The 26529-nt window shown below is 42.3% G+C and overlaps 1 protein-coding gene across 1 annotated transcript in view; it reads right to left on the reverse strand.

Annotated features, from left to right (window-relative positions):
* LOC111871212 overlaps window positions 1-26529 on the reverse strand; it is a 151092-nt gene that overhangs the window by 61971 nt on the left and 62592 nt on the right. The window contains exon 4 of the mRNA XM_023864138.2: window positions 22545-22678. Within this exon, the coding sequence (XP_023719906.1) occupies window positions 22545-22646 (102 nt within the window). The 5' untranslated portion in view covers window positions 22647-22678. The remainder of the gene's footprint in view (window positions 1-22544; window positions 22679-26529) is intronic.

A 26529-nucleotide genomic window follows, 5' to 3' on the forward strand; every position in this document is an offset into this window, starting at 1 on the left:
AGATTGAATAAAGACTCCAAACAGTTAATTGGTGTTGAGGTGACTTCCCTACGCCGAAAGCCCCACTAACCACCCAAGTCGTGGCCAGTCAACACGGCCTGAGAGGAGTTGAATTTCTCTACAGGAGCTAGTAGAACCAAAGAACGGTTACATAAGATCCAGTTCCCTTCCATGGTTTCCCAAAAGTAAATCCTGGGATTTATCGTCCTCATTTCCAAAATATTTTAAACCTCCCTGAATCCCCTCATGTAATTGCAGTGCATGCTGCCACATTTTAAAGCCAAAATTTGCTTGTGGTTCAGTGAACCTAAGCCTGGCGACATCAGCACGTCCATGGATCGCTCTCCGCTCCCGAGTCAGCGGCAAAGAAAGCAAATCACGTTCGGTATACATGACACGTTTGTGACTTAACAGGCGTCTGTGCGCCTTACCGACAACAGAATTCCTGCCGTTCCTTCCAAATGAAGAAAAAACACTCCGCAAGCGAACTATGCCGACCGAGCGACCGCCGCTTGTCGGCGAAGTTAGTGCCAACTTTAGGGGATAGAGGGTGTTGCGTGGTCAGCGCAACGGATCCCTACGACCGTTGATTTCGTTTTTCTAGATCGGAGTCGCTACTACTTTGAAATAACTCCTCAATTATCATCACGAGGCCGAGTGGACCCCGTTCCAGACCCACTACTTCTCAGAAAATCTGGTAGCGCCGGGAATCGAACCCGGGATCTCTGGATCTGTAGCCAGGAACTGTGACCACTAGACCACAGAGACTTCTTCCAAACTGTTGGATATGAGTTTCCCGCGGCGGTGTCCATGAAGGGTCCTGTCTTCTGGGATGTGACCAGAAGTGTCTCTTCTTGTTGCATGTTTCGCTTATTGTGCGACCTTAAAAATAGAAAATGTACATTTCTCCGAAACGTCGGTAAACGACCAGATTAAAGGGCATCACATTCCAAAACACAGTTTGCATCCTTCTCAAGCTGTATAATAGCCTAACCTTATTCGACCCATATAAATACAGTAATGAAGAGCAACTCATTCAGGTCTTGGACGACCTCTGTCTTCTACATCCAATCAGATCTCATGAATTCACCCAAAATTCTGATGGAACTCGCGTGTTATATCTTCGAAACATTTGACGAGATCGTTGTAGAAATAGAAATAAAGTATTCACTTCTGTGTAGGCTTACTTTGCTACACGGTTGAAGCTCAAGGCATTTCCAACTGTAACAGTACTACAAACAATAGCATCTGAGGTCACTGGATTTTTCAATCGGCTTAATCCTTCTAGCCTCACTATTTTCCTGGGTTCGGCTCAGCCTCTAACAGAAATAAGTACCAGGAATTTTCCTGGTGGTAAAGGGCAGCCGGAGCTTAAAGCTGACAACATAACCCCCATCTGTGAGCCGATTGTCTAGAAAATGTGGGAGCCTCGATGTCTCACAAGCCTACGGGAATTCACAGTCTGTTACAGGAATAGCTTTACCTTTTTCTTTACAATCTTTTTAAAGTTTTCAAATGGATTTCCATATTTTCCGACCATTCAGACAGAATAAACTAGACATGATATATATAACACCATCATAATATCAAAATAAATTATATACTTTATTTTCAATATTAATTTAACATACCAGTAAATGCCAATAAGTAAAAATGAAAAATTGAACCCTTAAACTGCAGCTGCGTTTGCTAAACGAAATATTCTTATGTAGTAAACATGCGTATTTAAGTACGGTTTTTAAAAATTAATTACAATTCTAATATTAACCTCCCATCCGTATTTAGATTTTCTTTCTGTATTCCTACCAAAATTATATATGCATTTTTCTTATCTCCCAAGCTTGATACATGGTTTTATCGCCCTAATAATATTTTGCGCAGACCAAAAATTATTAAGCTTTTCATAATGAAAACAATAAGAGCTTTCTTACTGTCCATTTTGAAAGCTGACATAGGATTCTAGCGTGAGTTATGATTTATACAGAACAATTAATCATATTCTAGTTTGTGAGCTGATAGCAAGCAGCTACAATTATGCCATTTGCAGGGCAGCATCTGATTAACAATACAAGGACTGGAACAGCTGTTCTCTTGCTGAGAAACTCTCAGGTAATTACTGTCAAAGTGGTTTACTATGTGAAAAGGAGAACTGCAATAGAACACAGATTTTCTCTGACGCGACAGAAACTTACCGTAGGGTAAGACAATGAAACAGACAAGTTGATAACTTATCGTAAACAAGGCTAAATGTCAGCTGAAGTTGCTTCTATAACAACTGGAAATACAAGCGAGAGGCAAAGTAACATTAATGAATTGTTGAAGCTGTAAGGTCAACCCCTGTTTTTAGGCGACGGCCCGAGGTAAGATCGTTAGGGGAGAGTGAGAAAATGCCTGTACACAGTATGGTCCCAAATGAATGAAGAAAATTCGCGGCCCTCATTTCGTATCTGTTTCACGCGATGTGCATAAAACTGTCGCATTTGCCCATCGCGCGGTGCAGAACTACCGAATGGATTTCGATAAAATAACTGCTACTTAAACACGAGAACCTAGATATTCACGGTGGTGATTATTCACCGTACAGTCTTGCAGGCGAATACCGACATTTCGGAAGAACATTCTGCCTCAAACTTCAATGAAGGCGGGGACTGCATCTTCTTCCGAAACGTCTTTCCGTCTACAATACTACACGGTGTCACAACCTAAGCTGCCACAATCTGAGTGACATTTGAAGTGCTGGGCGAATTTAATTTTAGTTTTCATCGATTAAATGAAACTCACTCTTGGGTTTGTAATACTGAGTGTCATAATCGCAGGGGTCTTAGAATTGAGGAATACGGCGTTAATAACAATAATAACATTATTATAATGTTACATGTAAACCCATTGCTATACAACGAGCTGGTAAACGAGTTCCCGCGAAGACACATTCTTGATGAACAGTCCGTTGTTAGGTTACGCAACAACAGAGGAGGCTATGTTTTCTATGTCGTCCGCGCCAAACAAAATTAGAACACCGGTGTTATGAAATCCGTTTCTAAGCAACGGAACTGTGAACAACAATAGGTGTTTTCCGTGGGGTCAGTGAAGAGTGCAGTGAAGTGTAGTAGAGAGCCCAGGAGAGTTTTAGTTGAGTTTCGAGGTTCCCTCACCCACAATATAGAGTTCACAAGCAGGGGACAAAAATCTGCTCTGTCACGAGTTCACATGTGGAGAAGGATTCAATGGAGATAGCGAATTTAATCTCTGTTCCCTTCTCTCACTCTCTCTCTCTCTCTCAATTTCACATTTTTCTTTGGGGGGAGGGGGTATCGATTTATCAGACATCCTAAACCACAAACATACTGGGGTGGGGGTTTGTTCGGACTTCAGTGAAACTGAACATACGCGCACATTACATTTTGCAGTGCTAGGAATCCTGAACTACAAGGATTTAGTTTATTGGAGTTTATGGGGATGTCAGATATTGCCAATACTGACAGGAGTTGCACTTTAGTTTGTTGTGTGATTAACTGTTTTATGAGACTACTGACTAGGTATCAGTCTATACAGGAGTACATTAATTTGTTTACGAGGAAGTCGAATCTAATATTACCAGTTAATACACATATTAATGTGTTTGCAATATTTGAGGCAGCAGATGGTATATAATTCTTCGTTTATGGGAAGTCTGTATTCAGTGATACTTTCCTTGTTTACTTGTATTCTGGTCAAATAAATTTATCGTTGATTCTAAATGGTTTGACGATAGTTTTTGGATTTATCTATCATCCGGTATTATAGAGAACAGAAAACATGACGTTTCGGAAACTAGACCTGATTCCATCCTCAGGTGAAGGATGGAGAAGACACCTACTCAGTTGGGCCCCTTAGAAAGAGCTAATTTCAATCACTGGACTGATAAATCCGACAGACCTTGTTTTTATCGTGACTACTGTATTTAATTATAATGTTTCGGAGACCAGGCTCACTGACTTCTTCATAACGGAATTATGATTTCGAGTAAATGAAGAAGCTAGTTCTACTTACAGTAGTAATGGTTCTTTGTAAGGTAGGCTGTATCAGTTTATAAAGGAATGGAAGTCACTTTATCATAATTAAGAGAAGAAGACAAGGAAAGTCTATAATTTTATTTTGTTTTACAATTTAAGATTCCAACAGAATGTAGATGGAGTAATTAGACGTAATGACTGTCATTCAGAAAATGAAAGAAAACACAGCGCGTGTACGCAGATACAACCAATTCATCATATAGATGAGACTTTCACAAGAATATTTTGTTCATTATTTTTGATGGGTGAGTGTACCTTAAATTTTTCCCTCCTCTTATACAGAGAAAACGCTGAATATTCATTTTCTGTGCACGAACTTTTCCACAATTTGTCGCCCAGTATATTCAGAGCACTAATTGGATGCATCTTTATTCATCGGATCACGTACGGCAAGCAGAAAGCTACTAATTATGTTGATTCTATATTCTAATTCCAAAATCTATTATCCCTACTTGTACTATTTATCCTGTCTCCGGCTGTATGCGTAATTTCAATGGCATGACTACAGTTCATCAGACAAATCCACGCCTCCTACAAATTTACAAGAGAATATACACGTAATGACAAGTCATTATAAAAATAAAATTAACTCCTCCGTGCATAAAAAAAAAAATATAAATCCCTTGTGCAGCATCATCACTATCGTTTATCAGTCATGGAGTTGAGCCATTTTTTGGCCCGTTCTGACCTCATCGGTCCAGGAAACTCTTCGAATATTTCCCCCCGTTCCGTGAACAATGTTGGTTGTGACTCCTTAATTGTTCCGGGGGTCTGTTACTATGTATTCAGTTGACACGTTGAACCTAAACAGTTTTATATTAAATTTTGTTCACCATGAGTTTTGTTTCTAATTCTTTATACGTCTTAAACTGTTTATGGTCAGTCCGGTTTTTAAATCTTTTTTGACACCTTCAAAGCCCGGTGGATTTATGCCTACCACGTTCTTTAATACACTAAATTCTACATTCTGCTCGCAAGGTATACTTTTGTGTTTCATATAGTTCTCACAGCAAATAACGTCCCCACAGAAAAAAAAACCGCATTAACCGGTTTGTCTTCGTAGCTGAGATGTAATGTGTTTCCTGTGAGGTATGAACTGAATATTAATGTATTATTCACAAGAAATTCAGTTTTTAAAAGGCTAATTTTTCTCTTTTCAAAATAAATTCAATACAATTACGAACAATACATTAGCTCACGGGAAATATCAGAATGTACATGATGATGGTCACAGTGTAGAGCGAAACATATCCTATTAACAGCAATAACATGTAAATGTATGTGGTGGTGTGAAGAAACTGCACAGACATCTGAATGTTAAATATACATTTCGAAAACAGAAACGAAACAATAAAATTAATAGTCAATTCAAACATACTGCTTTTTTTCCCACAAATTTAATTTCATCAGATGGCCTGTACTTAATTATTGCACACAACTCTCCTGGACTTAAACTCCCAAGGCTACAAGATTTATGTAGGTATGCAGGTAAAGGTAAAGTTGTTTTGTGCTTATGAGTATTTAAGCACCACGCCATGAGGACATATGGGAAAATGGGCTGGACGACCGGGGGGGAGGGGGTTGTGTGGAAAATTGAGTCCTGGTAGGGTCAAGAATTTTCTCTTCTCCACAGCGTTCAAACCGGCTCTGGGGCCCACCCAGCCTCTTATCAGACGTGTACCGGGGCTCGTTCCTCAGTAAAAAGAGGCAAGGGCGTGAAGATGATCACTAACCTTCAACTAGTGCCGAGGTCATGAAAATGTGGATCTATAAATCCGTCACAAATACGACTAATTCCAAGGTAAAATCGAAAGAAAAAAAAAGATTCTACAGGATATTACATTTTATGCAGTTTGATGATTGAATGAATGAATAACCCAAATTAGTGAATACACGTGTCATCGAATGACTGAAATAATAATTGAGAAAACAAGAGAGAAACTGTCAGTAATTTGTGGCAAGATGACGCAGATTTCAGCGTGAAGGTATAATTGTATTCCTTCTGTCATCACTTCGTCGCGTCCGGAACTGCAATGTCGTTTCCTCCCAGCAGGCACTAGGCAGGGAATTGAATTCACAAACTCGGGTCTTCCAATATTCTGGCGAACTCTCCAGGGGGTACGGTCCTGTATATCTTGCTTACTGCAGCACGCATTAACATTGCAGTGAGAATTACTTCTGCGTAGCTTCCATGCCACGTAAACCAATATGGATCCCTATTCGACAGTAGCATTGATGGGATCTGTAAGTGGATTTCTGCAAACATATAACTTTGTGTTATAAATCTTCAGCATGCCTATGATGTGCTTTTACTCTTCTAGCGATCTGTAGGACGGGACCCAGGTGCAGGCTTACGTTTCCAAAGCTGCAATTTAAGCCAAATATTTGACATGGTGGATTCTAGCTACTGCTTCTTTTCTATCCCAGAAAGGATTTGAATTCTGTAAGTTTCCAGTGTAACTTCAAAAAAGATATCTAGACCCGTAACACTACTTGACACTAGTTGACTAGTAATTCCAGCAAATGTAACCAGTTTAATATAAAGGTAAAGTTGTCCCTGTGCTTAACTAATTAAGCACTACTCCATGAAGACGTATGGGAGGGTGGCTTCGGCACTAGCTGGAGGTAAGTAGTTGGCTTCACACCCCGGTTGCTTTACCCCCGGGAAAAGAGCCCCCGGTACCCATTGTATAGGAGGTTGGGTGGACCCCATAGCCAGTCTGGAGTACTTTCAGAAGAGAAAATTCTTGACCCTACCTGGACTCGATCTCCGACCCCTCGGTCGTGTAGCTCGTAGCCAGTCGCTATACCGACTACGCTATCCCGGGTTTAATGTGACCAGTTTACTATAAGAAAGACGCCTTTACACAATTCGTCCAGCAACAGCCACCGTTAGAAGAGTCTCCAACACAAAAGGAAATTACTTTACATGTATGCTATATGTATGTCTCTGGGCAGGGATTTTTACCGTTACAGATTAAATTTAGGTTTACATATTGTAATATAATACGTTGCTAGGGAATAGCTAGTTAAACACATTCCCGCGAAGACAAGTTCTTGGCCAACAATAGGAAAAGCGTTTCCATTACTAGGCAATGGTACCGTAAACCCGCAATAGTGGGAAGAAAGTTTATGGATCGTTGCTAGGCAACAGTCAACGCGCCAATGAACTTGCTGGGTATGAATCACGTGAGTTGTGTTTTCTGTGCGGTTGGCGGTACGCATCATTAGAGGCCGTGTTTTCCGTGAGTGTCAGTGCGGAGGAGTTACCTTGAAGACCATCTGCACTAGCAGTCAGTCATTACTGAGTTCTCGCTAGAAGATAACAACGGAAAATTTGTCGTAGAAGAAGAATATGAGGTAGACCTCCGAAGACTTGGATTACAAGATTTATTCACAGTGAGACTGCTTTCATTCCGTTACCAGGATATGACTAGTGAAGACTGAGGATCCCAGTATCTATGTAACGGTGAACTGTATTTAGAAGAGATTCCGTGTTTAAAGTACACCATGCTAATTGTAACAATATTTCTGCCACACATGACTATCATCATATATATGACGACTCGGGTAAATTATTACACTGCTCAATAGTATTACATTGCCATTGAGGGTTGTACTTCAAAAACTTTATTATTTTAACAGGCACCAAAAATCGCATCACATAATAAACTTTTCATGCTACAGTTCCCATATCCTAATTAATTCTAGATTTACGCTAATCATCATACACAGGGTGCCCCAGAACGAAAGGACAATATTCTGGGAGATCATAGTAGCTGTCATTGTAAGCAAAAATGTATATATGTACATGGGTCCTATTCGGAACGCTTTCTGAGATAGAGCTATTTCACACTACAATTCCAAAACTGTTGATAAGAAAAGTTTTACGTAGTGTTTTTAATAAAAGTAAGCAAAGTAGAGCCGCGCCATAACTCAAGCGGTTAGTCACTGGCTTCCCACTGCGGCGGCCCGGGTTCGATACCGGGTCTGGTCAAGTGGGATTTGTGGTGGGCAAAGTGGCGCTGGGCCAGGTTTTCTCCGAGTACTTCGGTTTCCCCTCTCAATCTTCATTCAACAAATTGCTCCACAATCACCCTCACCTATCATCTGGGGCTAGTACAATAGGCCAGAAGTGGCCGCAGTACAAGGGACTTAGTCCCGCCCCACTGGCAATAATAAAAATAAAAGTAAGTAAAGTTAAGGTATCCCTGTAAGAGGCCGTGGAGGCCCATAGGGTTGTGAGATGTTGAGGTTCCCACATTTTCAAGACAATCGGCTCATAGATGGCGGCAAAGTTGTCAGCCTTACGCGCCGGCCGCCCTTTAGTCCCCAAGAATATTCCTGGTGCTCATTTCCGTTAGAGGCTGAGCCGACCCCAGGGCTGTAGTGCGGTTAGAAGGATTAGGTCAACTGAAACAAAATCCAGTGACCTCATCGAGACTTGAACCCGCTACCTTCCGGCTTGTAGTATACTTCCTCAGCCAACTACTACCTGCATTTATTGTTCAAGTGACAAAATTCGTACAGTTTTCCTAGTATAATACATTTTCGGAAATTCCACCGTCAACTTCAATACACATTTCAACTCGCGTGAGGACTTGGCGTGTTGTTCGTCTGAGTGCCTTCCTGACGTTCCTTTATGCGGGAGATAACATTCATATATATCTCTCTAGGAGAAATTTCGGAATAGGACACATGAACATATACAATTTTTGGCTTAGAATAACCGGTACTATGACCTCTCAGAGTACTGACCCTTCCTCCTGGGACACTCTGTATACATGAAGATGACCTTATCTGAGAGAAGGTGACATTTGCAAACGTGGCCTGCTGGGAAGCATCACGCGAATTGTTCCCCCCCCCCCCTTATGTTGGAGTCTGTCGCATTGGCTTTCTGCAAGAGTTTCCCCTTTATTTTCCGGATCATTTTCCGAGTCCTAGTGTGGAAACTGTTCTCCCTGAATCTTCTTATCTCTGAAACGTTCCTCCAAATGTCTTCTGTCTTTCCTGAGACAGGCAGAAATTTCCTGCTCCGCTCTGTTTCATATCAGAAAGTTCGAAGATTCAGATCCGTGTTCAGTTATCCCAATGTATTGCTTTGTGCGAATGGGTGTACCAACTGCAGAGAAGTCGTAGTAGTGCAGCAGCCCAACATTACAATTGGCGTGGCATATATATTCTTATTTGGTCCGAAGAGGGGTGAAGTGACAGGAGGTTGGAAGAAAATGCATAATGAGGAGCCTCATAACTTGTACTCTTCTCCAAGTATAATCATAATGATCAGGTCAAGGAGGATGAGGTGGCCAGGGCATGTACCACGAATAGGGGAGACGAGGAATGCATATAGGATACTGGTGGGAAAACCAGAAGGAAAGGGACCACAGGGAAGACCAAGGCGTAGGTAGGTGGACAATATTAGAATGGATCTTAGAGAGATAGAATTGGATGGTATGGATTGGATAGATCTGGCTCAAGATAGGGACAATATTGGAAGGCTCTTTTGAACACGGTAATGAACTTTCGGTTTCATAAAATGCTGGGAAATTCTTGAGTAGCTGCAGAATTGGCGGCTCCTTCAGAAGGGGTCAGCTCCATGAGTGAGTAAGTAAGTTTTAAATAAACCTCAAATCTTACAAGTTTTAAATACTTTAACTTTTTGTAATATAATCAATATACTTATATATACTTATGATATATATATATACATATATATATACTCGTATATATGTAGAGTAATTGGTTGAGGCACTATGCTACAAGCCGAAAGGTCGCGGGATCGAATCCCGATGAGGTGGATTTTTTCAATTCACCTAATTCTTCCAGCCGCACTATGGCCCTGGGGTCGACTCAATCTTTAACATAAATGAATTTTCATGGGGGTAAAGGGCGTCCGGGCCGGTCACGTTAGCCGAGCGGTCTAAGGCATGCACTGTCTTCGCTCGCTCGGAAGCCGGAATCGTGGGTTCGAATCCCACTCAGGGCATGGATGTTTGTCTACAGGTAGAGAGGCCTTGCGACGAGCTGATCACTCGCCCAAGGAGTCCTACCGTATGTGTAAGATCGAGAAAAAACGAAGTGAACGGGATTCATGGAGGTAGACCTAGGCACACTGGAGCTGTAGTGCCAAGGAAAAAAAAAAGGTGGGGGGCGTCCGGCACGTAAGGCTGACACCCTCACCGCTACCTGTCAGCCCATTGCCTAGAAAATGTGGGAGCCTCAACATCTCACAACCCTATGGGCCTCCACGGCCTGTCGAGTTCTGATCCTTTCGGAAGACCTAGGATATATCCGTCTTGTCTCTCCTGTTGGCCAGTAAATGACAGTAGGTCTTTAGAACGAGACTGGTGCTTAATTAATAACACTGTCTCTAGCCCATTGGTTATTGCTGCCGCACGAGATGGGAGAATATACATAGCTAGCATGAGGATAGGAATTTGGAGCGATACCATTATGACTTACGTGAAAGTAATCTCCCAGCATTACTCTGGAGGGACTGATGAAGATCACGAATATCTGTCACATTAGACGCTAATCGTGCCGAGATTCGAGCGTGGTACTTCCTAAATTCAGGTCTACACAAATACAGCTACGACGGTCGTACTGAAAGTCATGAGCAACAATTTTTTGTAAAGTAGCATGCGTAATTATTGACAAACCAAATACACCGCCTCAATCTACAGAACTTTCTTTATTTTTCCACATAATCGCCACTTCTTTGTACACATTTCTCCTAGGGTTCAGGGAGTTTGAAAATACCCCTTCTGTAAAATTCCGTTCCAGCCATCCGAAGACACTGATGCGCTGCTTTCTGAATTGCCTCCCTTGTCTCCAAACGTTGTCCACGCAGCTGATCCTTCACAAATCCGAAAAGATGGTAGTCGGAGGGTGCCAGATCAGGGCTATAGGAGGGTTGTGGAAGAACTTCCCACCCCATCTTAGCAAATGCAAATGGTCCATACTCTGCCGTTTCGTTTCAGGCTAGAAATGGTGAAACCAGCTTTCGTCACCTGTCACGCTACAGAGCAAAAATCATTGTAATCTTAGCAAATGCAAATGGTCCATATTCTGCCGTTTCGTTTCAGGCTCGAAATGGCGAAATAAGCTTTCGTCACCTGTCACACTACAGAGCAAAAATCATCGCCTTCGTGTCGATACCTCTGCAGAAGTTCTGAGGTGATGGCTTTTCGCTGAAATTTGTGGTCTTCGGTCAATAACCGCGGGACCCAACGAGTACAAACTTTCCTATAGCCCAAGCTTTCAATCATCTCCTGTACTGCACTGTGCCCTATTCCAAGCTTTCGGGCTATTGTGTCCACAGTCACACGCCTGTCATCTTGAATGATCTCATCCACTCTTTCCTTGTTGCGTTAAGTTGAGGCTGTTCGAGGACGACCGCTCCGAGGCTCATTTTCGATGCTGGTGTTCCCATTTTTAAAATGTTTCACCCATCTTCGAACACTGCTCGCACCCATGCACACACTTCCATAAGCACGCTGAAGTCTCTGGTGAATTTCTGCAGCAGGGATTTCCTCTTTCACAAGAAATTCGATGACAGCACGCTGGCGAAACGACATATCGTTGCCGGTCATTTTGTTAGGAGTGATACTGGTCACGTGATGCAAGCTATTGACGTCACAAGACACTCAAGGTTAGCACAACAGCTGGTTCAACCTACCACAGTATTCTCTTTCGTCTGCTCTTCCCAGGTTGCATGCAAAAAAAAGTTGCTCATGACTTTCGGTACGACCTACGTATATAATTGATTTGCCTGACAGGTTGAATTCAATAGAAATCTCCCGACCAGTGAAGCTCTGTATTTGTGTATGGGGCATACTCGGTTAGAATTTCTGACCAGACATTGGTTATTGTGACTGAGGTTTCTTGTGGTCTTCCTCAGTTCCTCCAGGCAAATAACACCATAATAATTCGATTAGGTTGCAACAGATTCTTTCCAAAAGCTTTCCAGTTCTTCAGTCACCCTACCACCCGAAGCTATACAGTGTAGCTGCTGAAATCGTCGTAAAGTAACGCACAAGAAAAAAGCGAAACAGACGTTTCTGTCTTTTAATTAAAATGTCTTCATAATGTGAAGATCTGACACTTCAGTCATTTGCATCTCTTGTATTTTCACCTGGAACATTACTTACTGCGAGTGTGTGCTATTACACACAGTCAGTTTCACAATGAAACCTTGCCTTTTGGGAGCTGAAGGAATGAGGGATGTACACTGCAGCATTTCAACTTGACGATAATTAATAGCTCATGCATTACAGAGACATTTGTAAACTCGACTTTCTGTATTTCATTAAGAACTCTGTAACTTCAATTATGTCCATGTAATTAAAGCAGTGAAACGACCTCAAAATCAATTTCCTCCTTCATGGAAGATTAATCAAAGGAAAATTAACATGGATCGACAGCTTGCAAAATTACTTTGAAATTCTCTAACATAAAAACAGTATCTTTAAAGAAAACTTTTCAATAAAATGACGTTAGCAGGGGAAAGAAAGTTTGAAGTAAAACGAAAAAGAATTTTCCACTGGGATTAATTAAAAGAAGATCAGTCACATAAGCTAAACCTCTTTCATTTTTACACTGAAAACTTATCGCTTACTGTAGCCTGCCACCGAACCGTTTCTGTAGAAATCGCAGGAAGATAAAACGTAATTCGAACTATAGGACGTCATGTCAAATGGGACCGCGCCATAGCTGAAGCGGTTAGTCGCTGGCTTCCCACCGCGGCGGCCCGGGTTCGATCCCAGGCCTGGTCAAGTGTGATTTGTGGTGGACAAAGTGGCGCTGGGGCAGGTTTTCTCCGAGTACTTCGGTTTCCCCTGCCAATCTTCATTCCACCAATTGCTCCACAATCACACTCACCTAGTATCTGGGGCTGGTACAATACGCCAGAAGTGGCAGCAGTACAAGGGACTTAGTCCCACCCCACTAGCAATAAGAAGAACCTCAGATGACTTTGTTACAATACATTTATTTAGTTACATATGATATATATATCAATATTTCTTATTTTCTGTCTTTGTACTTTATAATAAATATAAAATTATTATTCCATGCATGTCATGTTCTTAGCCGTAAACAATAGTTTCCATATACTAGGCTGTTAGTCGCTGGCTTCCCACTGCCGATATCCGGGGGTCTATCAGTGTGGGATTTGTGGTGAACAAATTGGTACTGGACGGGTTTTTCCTCCGAACTATTCTATTTTCACTTGCAACACCAAAGACACAAGTCTTCCTCCTTTAAACTAATTCTGATATTCTGATTATAAATCTGAATTCAAGAATTATGTGTCGCGTTACAGATATGTGTATACTGAATTTTAAGTCGAAATGCCGCGTTCATTTTTGGTTTTTGTGTTTTTCCTTGGTGTCCCTATATTTATTGTTAACCATAACGTCAGAAAATTATGTTCCTTTATTGAATGGAAGCAGAGAAATAGTATAGACCAAGGAGCAGAGCACACAGCATAAACCGCTGAATCCGCGTTGAACGAATTTAATACTGTGTCAGAATAACGGAGATACGGGAACACGACCGTGGAAAGTAGAATCCAATATAAATTTATTTATATGTTGTAGCGTGTAGACTCAATTCTGGGTAACGACTTGTGCTTTCGTAATTAATCACTACGCCATGAAGGTGTAGGGGGGAGTGGGTTTATAGACCTACGTATTCTTGATCTCAGCACTAGTTGGACGTGAGTGGTTAGCATCACGCCCCGGCCTCTTTACTCCCGGTACCCATTGGATAGGAGGTTGGATGGACCCCAGAACCGGTCTGGACGACGTGAAGGAGAGAAATATTTTGGTCCTACCGGGACTCGACCTCCGACTCCTCGGTCGTGTAGTTCGTAGACAGTCGCTATACCTACTGAGCTATCCCGGCTCCTACATTGCACATTTTATTCAGTTTAATTTATTTTACTGAGGAGAACTTCGTTACAGTCATAGAACTACGGTGTACGTCCACATAACGCAAGGTTTCTGTGGCACAATATATACAAATAATGATATAAACACAATACAAATTATTTACATTGTTTAAGTCAGTTCAGCTACTGTTACTGTCACTGCTTCACCGTCACCATTTCTGCTCTAAATCCATTTTCTCATTTTACATTTCAGATTCCAACTAACTTCTAGGGAAGGGGTATTATCACCCCTAACTTTGCTCTCCCACTTACATTTAATTTTAAATTAATTAATTTCCAATGGTTTCTATCGTAGCTACATTTATGCAGCTAATTATGTGACTGTATGCCATAACCTCATTCATCTTCAACTATTTACGGCACACAAATTCTTCTCTCCACTTTTTCGTCTTAGGGTTTTTCGGCTGTATTTGTTTAGCATCCTCTTCCTCCAAACATATGGGACACCTTCCTCTCTCAAATCTCCTACCGAAACCTTTTCCTTTCCAGATCCCTGCTTTCAGCTACGTTATTCCCAGTCTCCCATTTCTTGTTCATTCCCCAATGCAGCTCTCTTTATCCCATTCATGTTTTATATCGCAGTAAAATACCAAGGAAATCTTTCCTCCTATATTCGAAAATACGTTCTGTCTTTCTACACCATTACACATTTTTTCAGTCGTTTTACATATCTTATTTGCATTGCTCTCCGCCCTGCTTTACCACATATATGCTAAACCTATAATTTCCAATTCCTTCTTTTATTACTTCGCCCAGCGTTCTTTCCCCGCCCCCCCCCGGCACTACAGCCCCAGTGGGCCTAGGCCTACCTCCATGAACTTCTTTCCGTTCACTTCGGTTTTTCTAGATCTTACACATTCGGTAGGACTCCTTGGGCGAGTGATCAGCTCGTCGCAAGGCCTCTACCTGTAGACAAACACAGAAAAACGCGCACAAACATCCATGCCCTCAGTGGGATTCGAAACCACGATCCCGGCTTCCGAGCGAGCGAAGAAAGTACATGCCTTAGACAGCTCGGCTACCGTGACCGGCAGTGTATAAGAATAATATATAAGAATTCAGTTCGTACCTCACAGGAAACAGATCCGAACCCACGATCCCGGCTTCCGAGCGACCGAAGACAGTACATGCCTTAGACCGCTCGGCTACCCTGACCGGCTGGCCAGCCTTCTACCTTTAGTTTATTTATCTGCCATTAAAATAACACGTCCTTACTGTTCTCAGAGTTTCCACGCGTAATAAACCTAACCAGTATTTCGCAATCGTGACCTGAACGTTTCCCCTCCCCTTACTGTCGCTTCCTAACTCAAGATCAGCCACGTCATTTCCTGAAGATTTCGGTACACTTAATATTATTTTATAAAATACACTGGCACGTGTAGGAGTGACCGTAGACCGGATTTTGGTTCGTAATTGGGTTTACTGACCACTTAAAGATCTACTACAAGTAACGCTAGCACTATCACTAATTCACTACAGCACGCACTAAGTCTTCTGAGTCTGCTGCAAATTTACCGGTTGTCGCCTTGTAACGGTTTCCAACGCCGTAAATCCATCAACTTCCGTGTTAACGTCCTTACTGGCCGGAGACTCTCTCACAACTAACTAAACTCTTAGACTTATTCTATTTATAACATCTCGGCACGGGCACCTGCAGACTGCAGCTACTTGCTCACCCTGAAGATGGAGGCGATACGTATCTCCGAAACATCGGTTTACACAATATCTACATGGCTCCACATCCCAGAAGGCGGCATTCTTCTTAGTCACCGCCATGAAAACCTCGAATCTAATACAGGAATTTTGATTCTAACCTTCTGGGTTGCGATGCCATGTAGTCATGTATGTATTACCAAAGTTCGGAATTATATTAGTCTACTGTTAGAACCAATCAGCAAAGCAGGTAACATGCCCCGTACAGACCTAATCTTTCCTACACGTCAAGTTAAATACAGCAAAGAACGTTTCCAATGCAAGAAATGGAGGTTAATTTTGTACAGTAGGATGGGCCTGATATGGATTGACATAGGCTACAGTAAGGGTTGAAGTTGAATGGCATCAACCAGAATTAAACTTTTTCCTACACATTTCTTTGGTATAGGGCTGTAATATCGAAATGATATCAATACAATATTTCCCCCTGTCACCCCATTTCATTTGTTTGTACGAATAAAAACTTCTGAATCCATTTTAGGGAACCCAGGATCTCACGTCAGTGTTTCATTTAATCTTCGCTTCGAAACACAATAGCTTCATCAGGTCCATTCAGATGCTAGCACTATCTTTCAATTTAATCGAATGCATTATGAGCTCTGGAGTGGGGGAGGGACGAATTTGGTTATCATACCCGCACCGTTTCGTCTGAATGTGGGCGAAAACCTCATGGGAAATATGTACTCGTGTAAAACTGACCTAACAGCTAGCCTGAACAGAAATACGTATTCGAAAATATGGAGGACACCCAGAATCTAAAAAGCAAATTTTCGAAATTTCATGAAAGAATATAAAAAATAAACTCTCATCAAACTTAAATATTGCGGTCCTCTGTGTTCTAGTGCCGTGTAGTTCGGAGAGAGCCTAACGTTTCGGAGCAAATTTCACTTCCATCATTAAGGTCGAAGAGAGGATAAAACAATAAACCAGTAGAAGCTAGTTGCCTACTTCTGCTAGCTTTTTGTTTTGAGGTTCATAAAATGCTGGGAAATTCTTGAGTAACTGCAGATTTGGCTTCTCAAGAAGGGCTCAGCACCATAAGTAAGTAAGTAAGTATACACTTATACCCTGAAAATGATGGCGATATATTGCTCAGAAACATCTGGCTGTCTCCAAACTACAAGGCGTTACAACTCAGAAGAGAGTAACCTTCATAGTTACCGCCATGGAAACCTCATATCCAATTTACTGAACGTATTAATGATCTATCTATCTCTACTGAGCGGCGTAATTCTTCAGAAGTTAACAATTTCTCGGTCAAGAAATTTCCCTCCTTTTATGTAACTCGAAAGTCCATTACCGTGTGCACAAATTCCAGCTACTGGGTCCTATCCTGAATCAGAAAACTCCATTTCACATCTTCGCACCATATTAATTTAAGATCCATTTTAATATTATCCTCCCATTTAAGCCAAGGTCTCACTAGTTGTGTTCGCCCTTCAGGGTTTTGACTAAAATTTTGTTTGGATTTCTCACGTCTCCCGAACACAGAACTATATTTATAATTAATGTAGACTCCGCATTCCCAACTGTGACATTCTCAGGTCATTAACACGTACTCGTAGGTAAGGTAAAGTTGTCCCTCTGCTTAACTAATTAAGCACTACACCATGAAGGCGTATGGTGGAGTGGATGTATAGATCCACATTTTCTTGACCTCGACACTAGTTGGAGGGAGTTGTCAGCTTCACGTCCCGGCCGCTTTACCCCCGGTCAAAGAGTCCCCGGTACCCATTGTATAGGCGTTTTGGTTGACACAAGAACCGGCCTGGACGATTGGAGAAGTGGAAATTCTTGACCCTACCAAGACTCGAACTCGGACCCCTCGGTCGCCCAGCTCATAGCCAGTACCTATACCGATTACGCTATCCCTGCTCCTCGTTAAGACGTTGATCAAACTGAATTTGTAATGGACGCCACTCGACCTCCAATCGAATAAAAATAACGAATGTGTGTTGTAGGGATACCCGAAACTTTTATTTCCATCGAAATTTCGGCTTTTATTTTTATTTATTGTTCATTCGTTATTATGACACAATTTAATGTGTATGAGAAAATAAGACATGTAAGAAGGCCATACTGGGCGAAGGGGCGCCTTGGATATTGAACCATACAAGTAACGTCCTTCCTGCAAGGCTCTTGTGTGGGAATAAACAGAAAGCAGGAGTCTATGATGTCAGGTACCCCCCCCCCCCCNCACTTGTTGGGAAGGATGCAGCAACAGCAGCAGCAATGTGAAACTGATTGCGGCCTCTTTGTGCCGGATCGATGTGTCTGTGTATGTCAGCTGTTTGAAGCAAGTCTCAATTTAGTGTTTGATGTTCTGACACAAGCCACGCTGACAAATTTATTACACATTTTGCAGCGCAGATCTCCTCGGTTCAGAAACACACAACAGCCGCTAGCAGTTGGCCAACAAACCTCAGAATCACTGGCCTGTGACCCGTTTCGAATTTGACACGAATATATATATTTGTTTATCCGGGCTTCGTGCGGCAAATTTGATAAAACTGAATGTTCCAAAATATTACTTTACGCTCGCGATTTCTTTGGAATTATTTTCGATTTTTTTCTGAAACTGATTCTGCTGGATTTATCGAGTACCTGGAAGTCAGTTTCCAGGAATTATTAGCCCTGTTTCATGTGTGGGGTTAGCCAATGGCGGAATTCGTTTGGGTGGTGGTTACGTTAGTAATTAGGCTGAGGGCAGCGATGAAGGACGCACACGAATATTTATACCGTGGAATGGATCCGAATTGACAACCATAAAGTTCGATCGGTCTCAATTAGTTTTGTGTTAACAGCAATATAGTAAATACCATATACATATAGAGCTCAGTTTCTTGCTTGCAATTAACAGCGTCCCTACCCCAAGAAGCATCTCTCTATCTCTGTGGCTTATTTCACGACGCTTCACTAAATAATAAGTCACTCACTCACTCATGGAGCTGAGTTCTTCTTGAGAAACCGCCAAATCTGCAGCTACTCAAGAATTTCCCAGCATTTTATGGAACCCGAAGGTTCATTACCGTGATCACAAGAGCCCTCCACTGGTCCCTATCCTGAGCCAGATCAATCCAATCAATACCATGCCATCCTATCTCTCTAAGATCCATTTTAATATTGTCCACCAACCTACGCATTGGTCGTCCCTGTGGTCTCTTTCCTTCCGACTTTCCCACCAATATCCTATATGCATTCCTCTTCTCCCTCATTCGTGCTACATGACCTGCCCACTTCATCGTCCTTGACTTGTTCATTCTAACTACACTTGGAGAAGAGTACAAGTTATGAAGCTCCTCATTATGCAGTTTTCTCCAACATCTTGTCACTTCATCTCTCTTCGGTCCAAATATTCTCCTTAACGCCCTGTTCTCAAACACCCTCAGTCTATGTTACTCCCTTAATGTCAGAGACCAAATTTCATACCCATACAGAAACAATCAAAATTATAGTTTTGTACATTATAATTTTTATATTTTTAGAAAACAACGAGAAGACTGGCTCTGGGCTGAATGGTAGCAAGCATTACCTGAGTTCGATATCCTCTTAAGTTCCTCCTGAATCAAGGCACCGAATACTAGGATTAAAAGTTGATATTGATTTGGAAAGGATTTTTAAACAAGGAATGTGGCCTACTCGAGTTATATCCCTGAATGTGCATGCAGCAACCTAGGAAAACGGCAAAGAATTCTGTTGAGACAGTATCACCGCACTGAATTGAGCCTAGAGGTTTGCTGCTTCAATAACCCTCCCGACAATATGAAGTTTTGTTAGAATATCTTCACAGAAAGCTCTGTACACACTGTGCCACAGAAGAAAGTCTGCGAGAGTCCAGTCACAGATTTCAGCGCTACCTAATGATTCATTCGCCGACAAGCGGCGGTCACTCGGTCGGTACAGATCGCTTGCGGATTAAAGCCACGGAGTTTATTACTAATAATTCAGTAACGAAACGGGACTCAGAAAGTCCGTTACCGAGTGCCGACTCTCGCAGCGATCATAATCAAACAAGGCTGGAAACGCGTACTCCATGGTGGAACGTACAAAACTGCCGACAACCTTTTCTGAGGTATCTTAAGCTTACTTAAGAGAAGGAACAATGAAATTCAAACTAAAAAATATCCCTTACAGGAGCTGAAAAAATGCATGGCAGGGTCTGTGGGACAAGGACTCATGCAATTATGGATTATTGTGGATCAAACCAGGACGAAAATCAGAAATGCTTAGCAATTCTTAGTGAGTCTTCCGTATGGAAGAAATAAATTATTTCCAACGGGTTAGGCGGTGAAACCAGGCAGACAGTACTAGACGTGACCTCCATGTAAGGCGTTCTGTGTTACTTTGTAAAAGTCAGGCCGCGTCCTAGCTCAAGCGGTTAGTCGCTGGCTTCCCACAGCGGCGGCCCGGGTTCGATCCCGGGTCTGGTAAAGTGGGATTTGTGGTGGACAAAGTGGTGCTGGGGCAGGTTTTCTCAGAGTACTTCGGTTTCCCCTGCCAATCTTCTTTCCACCAATTGCTCCAAAATCGCCCTCACTTATCATCTGGGGCTGATACAATAGGCCAGATGTGGCCCCAGTACAAGGGACTTAGTCACACCCCACTAGCAATAAAAAATACTTTTATAAAAGACGACAAAAACCCTTATTTTCTTTTGTTATTATCGGTACCCCTTTCAGTGCAACTGCATCTCGAAAAGAACTTTTTAGTTGGTTAGTTTCCACGTCATCTGCGACCATTGTGATCGGACACGAGCTAGACTACACATGAAATGATATTACATTATTTTCAATATGTGTACAAACATGCGCGCGCATATGGGATTATGGCAGCAGTCGTTTTTTGCTTCCTGGTTTTCACACTACTCGATGACATAAATCTTCTTGAATCACCCTATATTTCTTGATACCTTCCGTCTTCTCTTTGGTCTACCTTTCCTCCTGTTCTTTGAAGTTACATTCTTCAGCCGTTACTTTCCTCCACCCTTTGCAGTGTCCGTAATATATAAGCCTCTTACACTCGATAGTTTCAATAATCGATCCTTCCACTTCGATGCTCCTCAATATTCAATGCAATCTGGCAGAATGTAGCAGACGGAAGGAGAGCGTCTGGCGCCTCAGAATCTGTACACAGAGGCTGAGGGAGTAAACCCTGGCCCTCAAGATAAAGGGGTTAGGTGATTTGATTACTAAATTGTTTGGTATTTCGTGTGAAATATTTATTTCAGTTGATTGAGTTTCATGCTCCACTGATACGTGTTTCAGTTGTAACACAAGTAAATGTCACATAAGGCCGCGCCATACATCAAGCGTTGCTGGCTTCCCACCGCGGCGGCCCGGGTTCGATCCCGGGTCTGGTCAAGAGGGATTTATGATAGACAAAGTGGCGCTGGGGTGGGTTTTCTCCGAGTAATTCGGTTTCCCTTGCCAATCTTCATTCCACCAAATTCTCCATCATCATAATCACCCGGGGTAGGTACAATAGGCCAATCAGTGGCCTCCGTGTCGAGTGGACCCAGTTGGACTCCACCCCCCACTAAGCGAATTAAAAATGTCACATAAGCTGTTGTTACATATTCAGAAAAATTAATGTTTCTCTGTTATTTACTCCCTAGATCATGATGTGTCCTGCGGACATCTACAGGGACCCGGGGCTGTCCTAGGGCCTCGGCCTGATACTACAGACAATGTCCGGGTTCTGGCTCGGTTCATATTTTCACGTGTATCAGTGACTCAAGCTTCTGACCACACTACATGAACCCAGTAATTTCTTTCTGTCTAGCCAAAAAGTCAAAGTCACATTGCGACTCACGGTCAGTCAGTCAGTAAGTCTTGGTGTCGAACCCTATCTGGGGCTCATGACGAGATATTTATTAATGTTTGACAGTTACGGTTAGTTCTTGTGGGGCGCCCTCTCTGACGAGAGGACGGTTCTGTCGTTTGTATATTCTGCTGGCACTTGCCAGCGCAGTCTTTCTCGGGTCCGAGGCCTTTTGTACTCACGACCATATTTTACTCTCTCAGATTTGAGATTTCCCTTTTCGTCGGAGTGCGAATTCCAGTGGGAACAATGATTTTCTCTTCTTCACATCGTTCAGAGAGGTTCTGCGGCGCAGCCAGGCTACTATCCAATGGGTACCGGGGTTAAGCGGCCAGGTCGTGAAGCTGACCACTCACCTCCAAATAGTGCCGAGGTCAAAATAACGTGGATCTATACATCCACTCCCCCATACACCTTAATGGCGTAGTGCTTAATTAGTTAAGCAGAGGGACAACTTTACCTTTTACCTAATTAGTCACATGTGCTCAAGTATCGGTGCGTCCTTAAAAGTATTTCTGAATCTGATATCAATCACTGAAGCAAAGATTGTAAAATGGTTTAAGGCCGACGCGCAAATCCTGCATTTTTATGGGACCAGGGAATGTGTGGACAGATTAACCAAACGGACTAGAAAGTAGATCTATTGTTCATAAACACAAGACATCACTGAGAACACTGTGATTATTTGTCCAAAAAAATAATAAATTTGCCTTTTATTTCGAATTGCCTTCGTGTTTTCTGAGTACCTGTAGGTCACGGTGGGCCCCAAAACTTTATCAGACCTTAACGCTGAAGTGACTCAAAGGAGGCATTTAGGTTACTGCATACTGACATCTGTTGGCCAACAATAACACCAGAAATACAGTGAGTTTTGTGGGAGAGCGGAACCGTGAAGCGAACTTCGGCGATTGACTGACTTGAAGGGGTTAGCGCCCGACTCTTCTACATGCGCCTTTCCTCGCATGAACTCACTGTATTTTCGGAGACCTAAATTGTTACTCACTTACCAAAGTGTAGACAGCGCTGGTGATGGCCGCGTGGCGGGCATGAAGCCGGCAGCACCCTCGAGAGCTGAGAGCTTCGTAGGGGAACAAGATGGCTGCCTTCATAGTCGTTCTCGGTCACACATCACGGAAATCGCCTGCAAAAATTTCCTCGTGAGGCCAAGTCATGTTTACGTACTGCCGTGAAAGCTTACCAATCCACATTACTTTTATTATTTTCTCTATATTACGTTTCCAGTAGATTGTAATGTGGCAAATATTTTACAGTGAGATTGTTAGGGTGTGCTGGGTTTTCAAAGCGGATAATACAACTTTCGCACATAAGTCATGGCTAAAATATTGGAAAATTAAGATTGGGGCCACACGGGCGCACGAAATACGTCCGTGGCAACGAATGTACTTTATGACGGACGTTGCTGAGGACACCACACAGTTGCAGAAAGCGGTGTGTAGTTTTTGTCTGCAATGGAGCCAGAAGAAAGCGTAGCATTTTATTTGTACAACGGACGTCACGACGTTCGTTACAACGGACGCATTTTATGCGCTCCTGTGGCCCCAGCCTAAAATCGAATACCCGCATCTGGAAGCTCTGCGAATATTTGAAGGCGACGAAAATGAAATCCGGTACCTCGGGGTATAGCTGGAACACCCTGTCACTGGAGAACATAAATACAGGGACCTGGTCCTCTAGCTTGGGGATTAGACGCAAGGCTGATGATCTTGCTCCGAGAAAAAAAATATTGTTGCGAAATCTAAAGAAGTAAAACCGGATCAAATGGGGCAGAATCTTGTAAGAAAGGCCATGGATCAAAATGCGCTGTTCTGTCAGTTATGATGATGATGATGATGGTCTAAAATTAACGTCCGAAGAACCGGTAGACGATAAATCGCAGTTTTATAATCTATTGCCAAACCTCACAGTAGGAAACATTTCGCTCAGAAATCTGGTGCTGCAAAATGAATGTCCTCTGAACTACCCCCAAAGGGACGTGACGCATGATTCCAATTTATGGACATTAATAAGAAAGGATGGGCACATACGTGAAATGAGTTTCTGCCTCCAGGAGCGCTTCTGCAGCATGGAAAATGGAGGTATAATAATCGAATAGAATTAAGAGCATGCAGTATTAGAATAGACACAAGAATATCACAGAAGCATCTCACCAGGAGATAGGGTTGATACAAATAGGTAAAATATACATTGGTCGGTCACGGTAGCCGAGCGGTCTAAGGCATGTACTGTCTTCGCTCGCTCGGAAGCCGGGATCGTGGGTTCGGATTTGTTTCCTGTGAGGTACGAACTGAATTCTTATATATTATTCTTATACACTGCCGGTCACAGTAGCCGAGCGGTCTAAGGGGTCTAAGGCATGCACTGTCTTCGCTCGCTCGGAAGACGGGATCGTGGGTTCGAATCCCACTCAGGGCGTGTGTGTGCGTTTTTCTGTGTTTGTGTACAGGTAGAGGCCTTGCGATGAGCTGATCACCCGCCCAAGGAGTCCTACCGAATGTGTAAGATCTAGAAAAACCGAAGTGAACGGAGAAGTTCATGGAGGTAGGCCTAGGCCCACTGGGGCTGTAGTGCCAAGGGGGAAAAAATATACATTAGAATAAAGTAGAAAGACATGACATTCTCTTAAATTCAAGTTTAAAGTTTGGTAATTATGTTGATCTGAAAGAAGATTATCTTCTATAATAAATGCCAATTCAGGTTTTAAATTTAAATTATTGGATTTTGGTATGGAATACCAAATTCACCTTAGATAGTTGAGAGAGGGAGAATCTTCTTATATACTTGTGCAGGTTAATGGTAACGTTACCATCATCAATGCCACAAAAGGCTGCTAATTCAATTGTAAATTATTGGATTTTAATATCCGCTTTCAAACTGGCGATATACACTACGGAAACGCACCTCTTTCACACAAATCTGCAAGTTTATTTAGTAACTGCCATAAATAGTGTCAAAATGTATTACATTCATTCTGACAGTCGGTAGGACTCCTTCCTCGGGAGATCAGCCTCTACCTACACTGGAAAACACAGCCTTAAAAGTCGTGGACACATTTTACACAGAACAAGATTTTGAATCCCAGTATTTCAGCTCAGTACAAATCTTTGGCTGAGAGACAAGAAGTAAATATATTTTCTATCAGAAAACACCATCCCCCAATATTTACGGTAGAGCGAAGATTACTGTCTCTCAGCCATGTAGTGTAGGAGATCCTTATCGATGTTTCGGAGGATCATTCTACCTCAATTCTCGTATGGGACAGATGGATCCTTAGGTTAATTTTCTCTCTTTCGAATGCAAACGTGTGAGTGGAGAGGGTGATGATGAATTGTCAGGTGCTGAGAAATTTGAATGTGACTAGTGGCTTACGTGTGGGCACCATTATTTCATTCGTCTGGAGAGGCTGAAGAAAACCATAAGAAATCTCAGTTTATATAGCCGGTTACCTGGTCCAGATACGAACTGTAGCCCGTTGGCTCTACGGATCTGAATTAGTGGAAACCGCACTCACAGTTCTGTGTCCTCTCGTACAAACGCCTTTACGAAAACAACAGACTTTTAAATGACTCATATTTTTGTCCTACATCGTCGCAAATGTGCAGTAGGCCTATTGGAATAGAAATAGAACGTAGTAATTTGAGAGTGTCAGAAAAGAAAGCAAATATCTGTAGGGCTGCAGCTGAACTAAGTTGCTGTGCAGGAGTATAACAAGCCGCCTACAATGCTAACAAGATTGTCTCTTTAAATATTTAACATGGAGACTAAAGATGAACTCGGCATATCCGATCCATCTTAAGGGAATCTTATTTCCTGCTGTACTCAAAGAGGAAAGGCAAAGTGGAGAGAGAACATTAGCAATTTTGATCTATCAGATTACAGTCTGCCTTCTCCACTTTAGTTTCTTCTTATTATAAGAACAGAAATAAAAGAAGCTATCCCTGTTTCCAGGCCTTCATCAGGACAGATCTTTAAACATGCAGATTAAATTATATTTTATATTTCTCTTCGTGCATAAGTATTATAAGTTTTAACTTCGACCATGGAAAACTTGCATACTAAAAAACACGTAAGAAAGAGAGATTGACTAAGATGTCTCTTTCATGTTCGTGGTACCAGGGTTCGTTCGCCTAAGTCTTCTGTTATGACTCAAGTTTCTATTCATTTACAGTGCGACTTCACGTGCGTTAGGATTCTCCTGCCCCAAAGGCTAGGCTTATCGCATAAACTGTTTACCTCCTTTTCTATTTTAGTTTCAGGTCTGTGCATGGTTGATCACAATTAATACGTACATTTTCCTGTTATGTCCGTTTGACAAAGCTTAGTTTCGGGCATGTATATAGTTGTGGTATAGTTGTGGTATATAGTAGCCGGAAGGTCGCGGGATCCAATCCCGAGGAGGTCATTGGATTTTTTCAACTGACTCAATCCTTCCAGCCGCCCTGTGGCCCTGGGGTCGACTCAGGCTCTAACAGAAACGAGTACCAGGAATATTCTTGGAATGTTCTTGGGGGTAAAGGGCGGCCGACGTGTAGGTCTGACAAACTTACCGCCATCTATGAGCCGATTGTCTAGAAAATGTGGGAACCTTGACTTCTCACAACTTTATGGGCCTCCAAGGCCTGTTACAGGGATATACTGACATGGTGTAGCTGCCTGTATAGCTGCAGGAGCCGAAACTCCGTATTCTGGGAAATTTCTATATGTAACCTTTTGTATTTCTGTATCATTGTGTTCGGTGGAGTACTGCAATTCGTTAGCATAACACTGAGTAAAGATTTCTAAGCCTGTCGCATTATGTCGATGACTTATGTATCCGGCAGTCTCATTGAGAGCACATCTGTATGATTATATATCAAGGCTTGCCGTGACAGCTAAGTACTTCTTTAGGGCAACGATTTGGAGACGAAATTCAAATTAGCCAACTGTATCCCTCGTTTTCTGAATGTCGCTAGAATTAAGATGGAATTTATTGTT

This window comes from Cryptotermes secundus, unplaced genomic scaffold, assembly GCF_002891405.2.
Source record: "Cryptotermes secundus unplaced genomic scaffold, Csec_1.0 scaffold573, whole genome shotgun sequence".
Lineage (NCBI taxonomy): Eukaryota > Metazoa > Arthropoda > Insecta > Blattodea > Kalotermitidae > Cryptotermes > Cryptotermes secundus.